Consider the following 12,082-nt stretch of genomic DNA (forward strand, 5'->3'; position numbering starts at 1 on the left):
ATCAAGAGTGGTCCTTTGGTAAATTTCTTTTTATGAGCAGGATATTTAACAAATGTTTCGGAAAGAGAGGAGAGTGCAGAAAAAGGTGATTGTTTATTAGCATTTAGAAAACCTTATTTTAAATGTGTATTTTTGCATCTATTTTCACATCTGTTAAGCTAGACTGGTCAGATGTTTCTGGAGATCATTTTAATGAACCAAACCACCTATTTGTGATATTCTCTTGTGAGCCACCAGTTATTTTATTCCCTCTTTTAATCTAGTACATGATAAACAAGAAAATATCATTGCACATATTTATAATCTTATGCATAAAACATAAAAAAGAGATTTGCACTTCAGGAAAAATAATTTAATTTAATTTAAACAATAATTTTAAAATAATAAAGCAATTTATTTATGAAACGCTTTGCAAGGTGCTCAAAAGTTCCCAATAAACAAATAGTATAAATAAATGAAAATATAAATATACAAATAAATTTGATCAAATTAAACAGCATTGCTGCTATAATTATGTTTTGATTAATTATTTAATTATTTTATAGCGATTTAGTGTGTTAAACTGTAATTTTCTTAATCCAGTTCAACCTAAAAACATTCTGATTAAAAGGTTTTTGTTTTGTTTGTTACAAAGCCATGTGAAATAAATCATTGTGTCTTTTCTGCAAGTTGTTGCTGCTGCTGTCAGACATTTGTGGCAGTGTCCTGCAGTCTGTCATCATGACGTTTCTGTATGGAAACAGTGAACTGTGGACATTCCTGCAGTCCTGTGTGCAGCGCTGAAGCTTGTTAAAAGTAACTTCTTACCTCAAATGTTTTATTCCCATCAACTCAAACCGGAGCTGTAGCAGGTAAACAGCAGCAGGACTGAGCGAAACTTTCCTTCTCAGGTAGCCTGTGTGAATGAAAGTCTAATGGAGAGGGACTGATGACCTGCTGAGCCATTCATCAGACTGATGATGCTGCAGATGCTGAAGAACATCCAGATGCTGCAGATGCTGCAGATGCTGCAGATGTTGATGCTGCAGATGTTAGATGTCGCAGATGCTGCAGATGTTATGGAGGCTGCAGATGCTGCAGATGTTGCAGATGTTGTTAATGTTGATGCTGCAGATGTTGCAGATGTTGTTAATGTTGATGCTGCAGATGCTGCGGATGTTGTTGATGCTGCAGATGTTGTTGATGCTGCAGATGTTGCAGATGTTGTTAATGTTGATGCTGCAGATGCTGCGGATGTTGTTGATGCTGCAGATGTTGTTGATGCTGCAGATGTTGTTGATGCTGCAGATGTTGTTGATGCTGCAGATGTTGTTAATGTTGATGCTGCAGATGTCGCAGATGTCGCAGATGCTGCAGATGTTATGGATGCTGCAGATGCTGCAGATGTTGCAGATGTTGTTAATGCTGATGCTGCAGATGTTGCAGATGTTGTTAATGTTGATGCTGCAGATGCTGCGGATGTTGTTGATGCTGCAGATGTTGCAGATGTTGTTAATGCTGATGCTGCAGATGTTGCAGATGTTGTTAATGTTGATGCTGCAGATGTTGCAGATGTTGTTAATGTTGATGCTGCAGATGTTGCAGATGTTGTTAATGTTGATGCTGCAGATGCTGCAGATGTTGATGCTGCAGATGTTATGGATGCTGCAGATGTTACAGATGTCGCAGATGTTATGGATGCTGCAGATGCTGCAGATGTTGCAGATGCTGCAGATGTTGCAGATGTTGTTAATGTTGTTAATGTTGATGCTGCAGATGCTGCAGATGTCTTTCAACGTGTTAACAGCAAAATAAAAATGTTGTACTCAACCAAAGACGGAACATAAAGACTGTAAACTGTGACTGCCGGCTCGGTGTGTTCTGGTTTTTATATTTCAAACTGCTTGGAGAGACTCAGGATAACTGGTCTCTCTGGAAAATAAACAATCAGAGAGTCATAAGTTGTCTTCCTTCATCCAAACACCCCCTAAGTGTTTCCATCAGGCTTTCTCTCTGTAAGCTTCCACACCTCCAAACACATCCCACAGCCCTGCTGCAGCTTTAAATGTCAGTTTGATCTAATTCCTGGTCTTCTTTCCGTGCCCCGTACATCAACATGCCCATTTACGTAATTATCGCTATTATGGCTGTAATTTAAGTTGCACACTTCAGACCTCTAACACAGCAGAGTGTGTTAGGAATCATTGTTGTTTAGCTTTTATCTTTTATTTGTCCTGACCCGACAGTGTTTGGAATTTTCCCTTATTGACCGTCGTAATAAGAAAAAGGAGTCTCCTGTTTTTCATTTATGTGCTTGTTTTTGTAAGAAACCGCTTGGAAGCTCCACTCTAATGCAATAAACATGAATACCAGCTTGACTAACTTCATTATACTTAATGAAATAATAATAAACGGCCAGAAAACCCAAAGAAAAATGCCTTACTTTGTCTAAACAGGCTAGAAGAAGAGAAACAATGTGGGAGAGGAATGTGCAAGGTTAATGCATGACTGAGACAACCATGTTTGCTTTCAGATGTGTTCTAGTCTTTTTGGACCCCACGAAACATGAACAGGATAACAGATAGTTGAGTCGTGTAACTACAAGAAAACATGGCTGCTCCGCAGACCACGAGGTCCCACCCACCGCCACCATTTCTTCTCCATGTCAAGGCAACAGAAGTTAACGCTGTGCTGCTCTCTGATATTTTCACTTCTGCTCCAATGTGCACAAACAAAAATACTCCCACTCTGCTGGGAAATAGAAGAATGCAGAAAATGATGCTGTTGTGTGTATTTAAATGACTGGGAGGTTTTTGATTACAGCACCTGTAAGTCTTTCTGGGAAGCCCCGTTTTGTGACTTATGCTAAATAGAGTAGCAAGCGGTGCAAACTTCTCCATTTTAACGGCAGGCGGTGCTTTCTGTACAGAAAAAATGGTCAGCACAATCAAACCTAAGAGTTTAGTCATTGTTTAGAACTGTATCACTGGTTGATCAAATGTTTGGGCTTTCCAGTTGGTGAAAACAAACAACCGCAGTTCATTGAGGACCATCTTGTCAAAGCTATAAATCCTTTAACGGACCATTTCTGCTCCGTTACGTAAGTAAGTAGGTACATCTGCTTCTGGTGGTGTCATACGTTACTGTATTCATACTTCCACGTGTCTTTTACGTTGCCAGTTCATCCACTAGTGGGCAGTGGTGAGCTCACAGGACACTTCCATGTTCTGAAGTCAGTTTCAGACACCTGTCGGTGGCGGCAACGCACTATTACAACTAGGGCTGGGCGATATGACCTTTTAGTAATATCCCGATATTTTTATGGCATGTCACGATATACGATATATATCTCGATATTTACCTTAGCCTTGAATTAATGCTTTGGTGCATACAATCACATCAGTAAGAGGATTTTGTGTCTCCATTAAAACATAATTGTTCATACTGCATTAAGATATGCTGATTTTAAACATTCATGCCAAAAGGATGAAATTGTAACGAAGCAAACTGATCAAAACCGTATTTATTGAACAGTTAAAGCAGTGGCAGAAACATGTCATTTTAAAACAAAGTAAAGTGACTTTGCATGATGTAATAAATGCAACGTATGAAAATATGTGCTCTAGGGGGTGACTTTTCAAATGATGAACTATTATAAGGCTTTGCTTTATGGATACGTTTTTGAGTTGTCGTGTATTTTTTTTAATCGCAGAGTCTTATAATACAGGCAGAATGACCTCGTAAATTTAAACATATAATCAACGCAGATGGAAGAAAGTGTTCATCATCTGGCTTGGTTCTTAATAAGACATGGCACTGCTAGCAAAACACGGACAAAATGCTCAATCAAGAATTTTATCAAAAACCAACATTTTAACGACATCTTGTCCCAAATCTTAGCATTTTGCTTAATCAGGGACTGTTTCAGGTCAAGTCCGGTCACCAAGAGACACAAATGCTGTTCAGATGTCATGGAAACCTCCTGCTGAAAGTCATGACATTAAAAAATCAGTGTGTGTGCAGTTTTTCCACATTAACGTGCACAAAGACTTTTTGTATCATCCATGTAGCTGTAGTTTCATGACGAGCAGAGTTGTTTGATCATGCACCAGGTGCCTTCCTGACTCCTGGCTGAGGAGACTGCACATGCAAACAGTTTCTCCAGACTTACAGTTTTCTTTTGTTAAAAACTTTTTTAAAACACAGCTTTTCCTAAAAACTAACGGAGAGATCTCTGTAAGTGTACAGCAACTCTAAGAGCCTACCAGTTCTGCTAACCGCAGCTTTAGTGCTGCAATGGATGTTAGAAATAAAACCTTTCAGACAGAAGCAGAACAATCCAGGCGTTTTCTCACAACCAGATGCTGATGTGCTGCCTCTTTACTCTGCCTGTTCATGCATGAGTCACCGCCGCAGCTCCGAAGATGCAGCCAGCTCCACGTTTGGCTTCACAAGCTTCTATTTCAGCACTTTTGGTTTGTTTTACTTTCAAATCTGAAGCTGGATTGGAAAAGGCAAAGTAAAGGTCAAACAGGCTGAATGCTGCGTCAGGGAGCTTTTCTTAGAGCTTGTTTTAAACACATTTTCAGGTTATATGTTCAGCTGCTTTTCGTGCTTGCTGTTGTCCACCTTTCTGGGAACTTAATACGGCTTTATGGTCCCTGCGTCGGTCTGAAAAATTGAATTATGTGCAGCTTTTGCACCATTTGTGGCTCCAGTCACAGCCAGCAGCGATATTGTCTTCTAAGATACCAAACCTTAAAGAAAAAACACGCCCTCCACACGTTTGCACATGTGAAACGCATTAAATAACATTTAGTTCAGGTGTGAATCACGTGTTTAAGTGGTTTACATGTGAAGAACATGGCAATCAAATATAAAGTACATGTTAACCACATGTAAATAACGTGTTTCACATGTGCAAACATGTATTTTTGGAATATTTTTATGTAATCCACAAGTGAAAAACACATGAATCACATGTGAAGAACATAAGAACCACATGGAAGTCACATGCGTTTCACGTGCAAATCACTTGTTTGACACGTAGTTTACATGTTATTCATTCACAAGTCAAGAACATGTAAATGACATGTAGTTCATGTGAATTACGTGTTTGAGACATGGTGTACATGTGCCTCAGATGAATCACACGTAAAGAACATGTGAAGAACATGTGAAGAACATGAAAACCACATTTAGTTCAGTTGTGAATCATGTGTTTAAGTGGTTTACATATGAAGAACATGGCAATCAAATATGAAGTACATGTGAATATCCTGTTTGACGTGATTCACATGTGAAGTAGGTGTAATACATGTATTTCACATGTGGTTCACATGAAGTTGTTTCAAAACCATTTTTTAGTATGATTTAAATGTGAACTTTACGTCATCTACATGTGATTTACATGTTCTTTACATGTGGTTCACATGTAAATCACATGTCTGCACATGTGGAAGGAAGTAATGACGTGTAGGCTGGCGTTGTAATTCTCAGCTACATGGTTGTATGTACGTGTTCTGAACACGATGATTCGTTCCTGCTGTTTATATTTTTGTCGTCCTTCTCGCTCCGTAGACGTACATCGGCTCCATCCTGGCAGCGGTGAACCCCTACCAGCTGCTCCCCGGCCTGTACGAGCGGCCAGCTGTGGAGCTGTACAGTCACCACCACCTGGGCGAGATCACCCCGCACATCTTCGCCATCGCCAACGAGTGCTACCGCTCGCTGTGGAAGATGCAGCAGAACCAGTGTGTCCTGATCAGGTGTGTGTTCCTCTTAAACATCCTGCTTTCACGTCCTCTTTCTGGTTGTCAGGGAAACGCAGGAATATTTTGGTTTCTTTTACAAAAGCCTGGTTGACTTTAAAGCTCCAACAGTTTTTATTTTCTTTTTTGACCAGTAGGGGGCAGAAAACCTCAGATTTCTGCTTTTTATTATTAATTCCCATTCAGGATTCCTGTCTTCTGAAGAGGTTATTTATGTCAGGCCGTCTTCAGCTTGTTTTATTTCTGCCCTGCTCGGTGCCAAACACTTTGATCAAGTTTCAAGTCTTTTTTGGCTTCACCTCAGAGGATCTGATCAGTGCACGGTCAAACACACACACACACACACACACACACACAGTTGCTGCCCTGTCTTCATCCTCTTTCCACTGCTTTCCCTCCTCACATCCTTCCTCTTTGATTTTCGCTGGAAGACTTTCACATCCGCCGTCATGCTTTTGTTTTATCTCACTTCAAAGATGTTATTTTGGTATTTTTCTAATGATAATATTTGGCTCCATATTTAGCTAAAAGCAGCTGCAGGAGGTTTTGTTATCAGTTGCAAGGAGTTTTGTGGCCATCGAAGTGTCCTGGATACGTGGTTTACTGCTGTGGTGACACTGTATAGTTCAGGTAACAAAACTGTTGCAGAGGGTGATGAACGTTGTAAGAAGACTGATAAAGTTTAATAACTGTAAAGTTTTCCCTTCAAATCATGACACACAGTATGACTGTACACAGTAACGCACCATTATTACAACAGTCTGAAAACACCAGAGTTCAGATATTTTGCTGTTCTGAGCTTCTTCCATCTTCTTCAGCGGCTTTTTATTTGCAGTTTTCTCCCTGTTCCTCATCTTTTTCTTCTTTGTTTGTTCCTTTCGCTGGTTGCGTGTCGGTTGAATGTTGTTATTTCCGGTGGTATTTGCTCTGTTTTCTGCATCCAGTGACGAACTTAGCTCCTTGATAACAGGCCAAATTATTTGTGTAACCAATGCAGAAGATGGACGAAGTTGTCAGTCCGTCTGCGTGTCCGTCTTCTGCATGGAGCAGAAATGGGCCTAAATAGATCCCAGAAAGCAGAAGACTAAACTAGAATATTTTTGACACGGTAATAAATTGTAGAGATTTATAAAAACAAATCTTTATTTTGTTTTACAAGTTTATTAAATGATCAAATAAAGACTAGATGAACAAATCTGATGCTTCTTAGGTTGAACTTTAGTTAAGTTCTCTTTTCTTCCCCGTTGGGTACCAAACACCTGTTTTCGTTACTTGTAGGGGTGTTTCTGTGACGTTTCCTATGCTGAGAGATAAAGCTGAAATATAGGGGTGAACGTGTACATTGTCTACATCTCAGCCAGCCACAGTTAGCTGACATCAGTTTACAGCCAGGTTGGCCTCGTTTCATTGGCAGCGGGGATAATGAGACGCACGTGCGCCATTAAAACACAAGCTGATTTGCTTTTATGAGAAATCAGCAAGTTAACGGCTGCTTTGCTGTCATTATTAACAAATTAATAAAAACATGGATTGCTGGAAATGATTGTTGAGCAGCTGACCTCGTACAGGAGACCCAAGCTGATATAAATTCAGAATTAATTATAAATAAATAAGATTGCTCTAATTAAATTGTAATAATGGCATAACTTTTATTTATTTGACCTAATAAAAGGCCTTTTGTATTATATTATTGCCTCCAAGAACATGACGAAGAGCCTCGTCCTCCTGACGTGAATTAACCTATAAATGATGCTTTTACTGAATAAAATTAATGATTATTTCCGGTTTCTTTGTCACAATGAAGGAGGTGAAACAGCCACATATTGTAACATATAAATGCAACCGGAAACAACAAATAGATTTTTGTTATTGTGAGGAATTGCCAACGTGGCTCTAAGAAGACGTTCATTCAGGGAACTCTTGATGTTTGCTGCTGATTGTGGAAAAGAGAAACATGTAAGATGCTTAAAGAGCTGCAGCTGGCTTGGATCCATCTGGGGGGGGGGGGGGGGCCTCCATAAGTGAAGCTAATGAGCTCGCTGTGATTGGGCTGAAACTGCCGTTTCCAGAAGTTTCCTTCGACATGGCCGTCTTAATGAGAATCCATTCTGTGGTCACAGAAACACACAGTGGAGCACTTTAAGGACCCAATCAGTTAATCAGTCAAATCCTGTTAAGGAAGAGACTGAAAGTGTTTTCATGATGCTGCGTATGTGGAGTTCTGACATGTGGTTACAGCGTGAAAGGAGGCGGGGAATGTGACGGGAGGGTGGATCGTCAGGAGGCTGGTGTGTGTGCGTGGAGAGCATTGAGCTACTTTTTGCGGTACTTTTTCTTCCTGTGTGGTTACAGGCCGCAGGGTGTCAAACACCAGTCCTGGAGGGCCGGTGTCCGGCAGGTTTTTGTTTTCCTGCTCCAACACACCTGAATTACATCAAATTGATCAAACAGCTTCTTGTCAACAGATCTTTGAATTTCGGTAAGGTGTGTTGGAGTCATAGACCGTATATGAAAGATGGACGGAGCCTTCAGCAGTTAAAAGTGAAGCCAATGCGGAAGTGCATAAAACTGCAGTTCCCCCTTCATCCACTAGGGGCTCCCTAGACTCCCATGTTAAAAAGACCAACTTCACAGCAGGAAAAACATGTTTACAGCCTGGTTCAAAAATCCATTTTAGGTTTAATAGGTCAGGTTTACCTTCATGACAACTGTGGGAGGAGTGAATTTATTTCTAACTCACCCGTTTAAAAGTAATTTAACCTCAAAGTTCTGCATATTTAGGGACGTGTCCTTTTGATTGACAGGTACCCAATCTCCCGCTTCAAGTCAGAAGAATGTAGAACAACCGCGGTTTTTAGCTGGTTAACAACGTGACTTAGCTTTAGCCCGCTTACCTCCGTTAGCGGGTTAGCTCCTGTTATCTCCAGATTAGCTCTGTTAGCTCTTAGCTACAGAGAGCTCGGAGTTCGCTCGATGTCAATCATCCACCATGACGCTCACAGCCCCCCTCTCAGCTCCACCTCTTTGTCCATATTTATATTTTCCGGGTGAGACGACACGCATGCCCCTGCCAAGATGGCGATGGTAGGAACCGCCCACCAAGCTTCAATTCAGCTCTTCAGAAACCTACGCGTGACGTCACGGAGGCTCCGCCCATCTTTTATATACAGTCTATGGTTGGAGCAGGGAGACAACAAAAACCTGCAGGATAGCGGCCCTCCAGAACTGGAGTTTGACAGCTGTGGCCTACAGTAACCAGCAATAAAGAAGTGGATCTAGTCTCCAGAGTTAACTACTGCTGCAGGTTTTGAGGCAACTGAAGCGACAGGAAGGCCTTTCAGGAACGGAGACTAATAAAGATTGTTTCATCAGAACATGTGATGATGGACCTAAAGACAATCATGAAATAGTTGTGAGATGTTTCTCTCTGCTCAGAACGTCAAAGACTGGACAATCAAAATGACTAATTTCCCGACTCGGCAAACTAATTCAGCTCCAGCTGATCCGATCACCTGCAACAGGTCGAGCGACGACCAGATACAGATATAGAATCCTGAAGTTAGAAGTTTTTATTTAGGCGTCTGTGGTCAGGGGAAGGGTTGGGTTGTGTGTGTGTTTGTGTGTGTGTGTGTGTGGGTAACATGCGTGTGTGTTGTTAAGCACCTTGATATGCTTTTGTATGAAAAGTGCTTTATAAATAAAGTTTGATTTGACCATGTGAAGCATAAGGGGCTGCAGCGTAGATCTATGAATCCCAGAAGCTGCACTGGGTTGTTGGTGTTTTCTTTTGACATGACACATAAAAACAATGAAATGCAAAGTGTTTGGTTTATGTCAGTCCTAGCTTCTGCAGCTCTAAACATGTTCATGTGATGGGACAAACTGTCTGTTTCACGCGCTGCAGAGTGACAGCTGTCTAAGATGGATGCAGAAAGGAAAACAGACAAAGATCGCTATTTAAACGCTCAAATAGCTGATACATGTATATCTGTGTGTTGCTCTGCACGCTGCATTGGCTTCCTCCAGCCAGACACACAACAGTAACATGTTTCTGCATCACATGATGTGATCCTGTATTTTCTGTGCATCTGAGCTCAGCGGCTCAGGAGACGGCGCCGGTGGCCATATTTACTACCTACCATGCAGACTGAGTTGAACTGCACTGATTGTTGACGTGTGAAAAGCTGCAGGTCTTTGCATGCAGTCTCTCCTCACTGTGTTTGTCTTCTGCTCTGATTTGTCTTGGTTCTCCTGTTGGGGACACAGAAAGCCTTTTGTGTGTCCGGATGTTGGTCGGTGGGAAGAATCTGGGCCACGGTGCGCAGAGCGAGGCGTAAACGCAAACATGTCATGTTGTGGAGGAAGAAAGCTCTGAGCTGTAACAATGCAGCATTCTGTTCTGGCACACGTGGATTTGCTTCCTTTTCCTTCTCGTCTCACTGAGTCCTGCTGCAACAAGCAAAGTTTTTCATCTGCTTTTCTTTGCAGGGAAATCGTTCAATATTTCCATGTTGGGCTTGAAGTAAAGTGAGTTGATGAAATAATTAGTTGACCTCCAGCAGAATGTGGGACTTTAAGAGGAATAAAGTGAATTCTGATTGTGAAAGTTATTCCATGACAGCAGCGGCAGCGATGCAGACCAGACAGGACAAACGTCAGACCACAGCTCTGACCTCGTGGTGTCCGAACAACAACACAACCTGGTGGTTTCTGCCTGTTAAAATAGAGTAAATGACATGCTGAGCTTTCCAAGGCACAGACTGAGAGCCTTAATTATCCTCTTCTGAATCAAATTATTGGCATATTTAAAATATTTTAGGGTTAAAGTTGCATCTTTTTCATGTGTGATCCAGCAGGTTCCAAAGTTACAACAGAGTGAAAAAGAAAAGGTGGTGAACGGTGGGAAAGGAGGGACGAGGTCGAGCATCATGGGTTCTTCCACAAGTTAAAGCAAAATGTCAAATTTAATAAAATGACATTTGATTAAAGAAATACACATTCACAAAAACATAATGAACATAAAGTGTTTAAGTGAGCATATAGCTGTTTTCTGTTATTGAAAATCAATTTAAAGAGTCTTTATGAACAATTAGTGACCCAACAACGTGTTCAGACAGAGGTTTCTTCATCGCCACTGCACTTAGAACCTCAACATTTTATTTCTTTACGTATTTGTTCATAATTAATGTTACTCCAGTAATATAATTTAATACACAAAATGGGCTTTTAAATGGGATAAATGGGAGTAAATTTGACTTAAGAAACCAAAAGTCAAAGAAAGATGCAATAAGACCAAATCTGCATGTTTTACTTCGATGCAGAGGAGACTTTAAAGACATAAAGATGTCTCGATGACTGATATAAAACGTTAGTTATCAAACAAATTAAGCTGCTATTTTAACACACTGGTGTTCTTTTATGATTAATAACCCAAAACAATCAATTCTGTTTAATGTGGTGTTTCCATACGCTCCACCTTCTAGTGCCGTGTTACACCCGCTTTTACCTCCAGAACTGCCTTCATTCTTAGTATCATACTTACAACAAGCTGCTGGAAACATTCTTCAGAGATTTTACTCCATGATGAGATGAAGCATCATGATGAGAATCTCCCGTTCCACCTCATCACCATGAGAATCTCCCGTTCCACCTCATCATGATGAGAATCTCCCGTTCCACCTCATCACCATGAGAATCTCCCGTTCCACCTCATCATGATGAGAATCTCCCGTTCCACCTCATCACCATGAGAATCTCCCGTTCCACCTCATCACCATGAGAATCTCCCGTTCCACCTCATCACCATGAGAATCTCCCGTTCCACCTCATCACCATGAGAATCTCCCGTTCCACCTCATCACCATGAGAATCTCCCGTTCCACCTCATCACCATGAGAATCTCCCGTTCCACCTCATCACCATGAGAATCTCCCGTTCCACCTCATCACCATGAGAATCTCCCGTTCCACCTCATCATGATGAGAATCTCCCGTTCCACCTCATCATGATGAGAATCTCCCGTTCCACCTCATCATGATGAGAATCTCCCGTTCCACCTCATCACCATGAGAATCTCCCGTTCCATCTCATCACCATGAGAATCTCCCGTTCTACCTCATCATGATGAGAATCTCCCGTTCCACCTCATCATGATGAGAATCTCCCGTTCCACCTCATCATGATGAGAATCTCCCGTTCCACCTCATCATGATGAGAATCTCCCGTTCCACCTCATCACCATGAGAATCTCCCGTTCCACCTCATCATGATGAGAATCTCCCGTTCCACCTCATCATGATGAGAAACTCCCGTTCCACCTCATCACCATGAGA

General features: G+C 41.3%; 1 protein-coding gene across 1 annotated transcript in view; it reads left to right on the top strand.

Annotated features, from left to right (window-relative positions):
* The window catches only part of myo10 (myosin X), a 170,150-nt gene that overhangs the window by 76,599 nt on the left and 81,469 nt on the right, over positions 1–12,082 (top strand). The window contains exon 4 of the mRNA XM_079243723.1: positions 5,560–5,747. Coding sequence (XP_079099849.1) covers positions 5,560–5,747 — 188 coding nt within the window. The remainder of the gene's footprint in view (positions 1–5,559; positions 5,748–12,082) is intronic.

Source organism: Telmatherina bonti (genome assembly GCF_933228915.1).
Source record: "Telmatherina bonti genome assembly, chromosome: 7".
NCBI lineage: Eukaryota > Metazoa > Chordata > Actinopteri > Atheriniformes > Telmatherinidae > Telmatherina > Telmatherina bonti.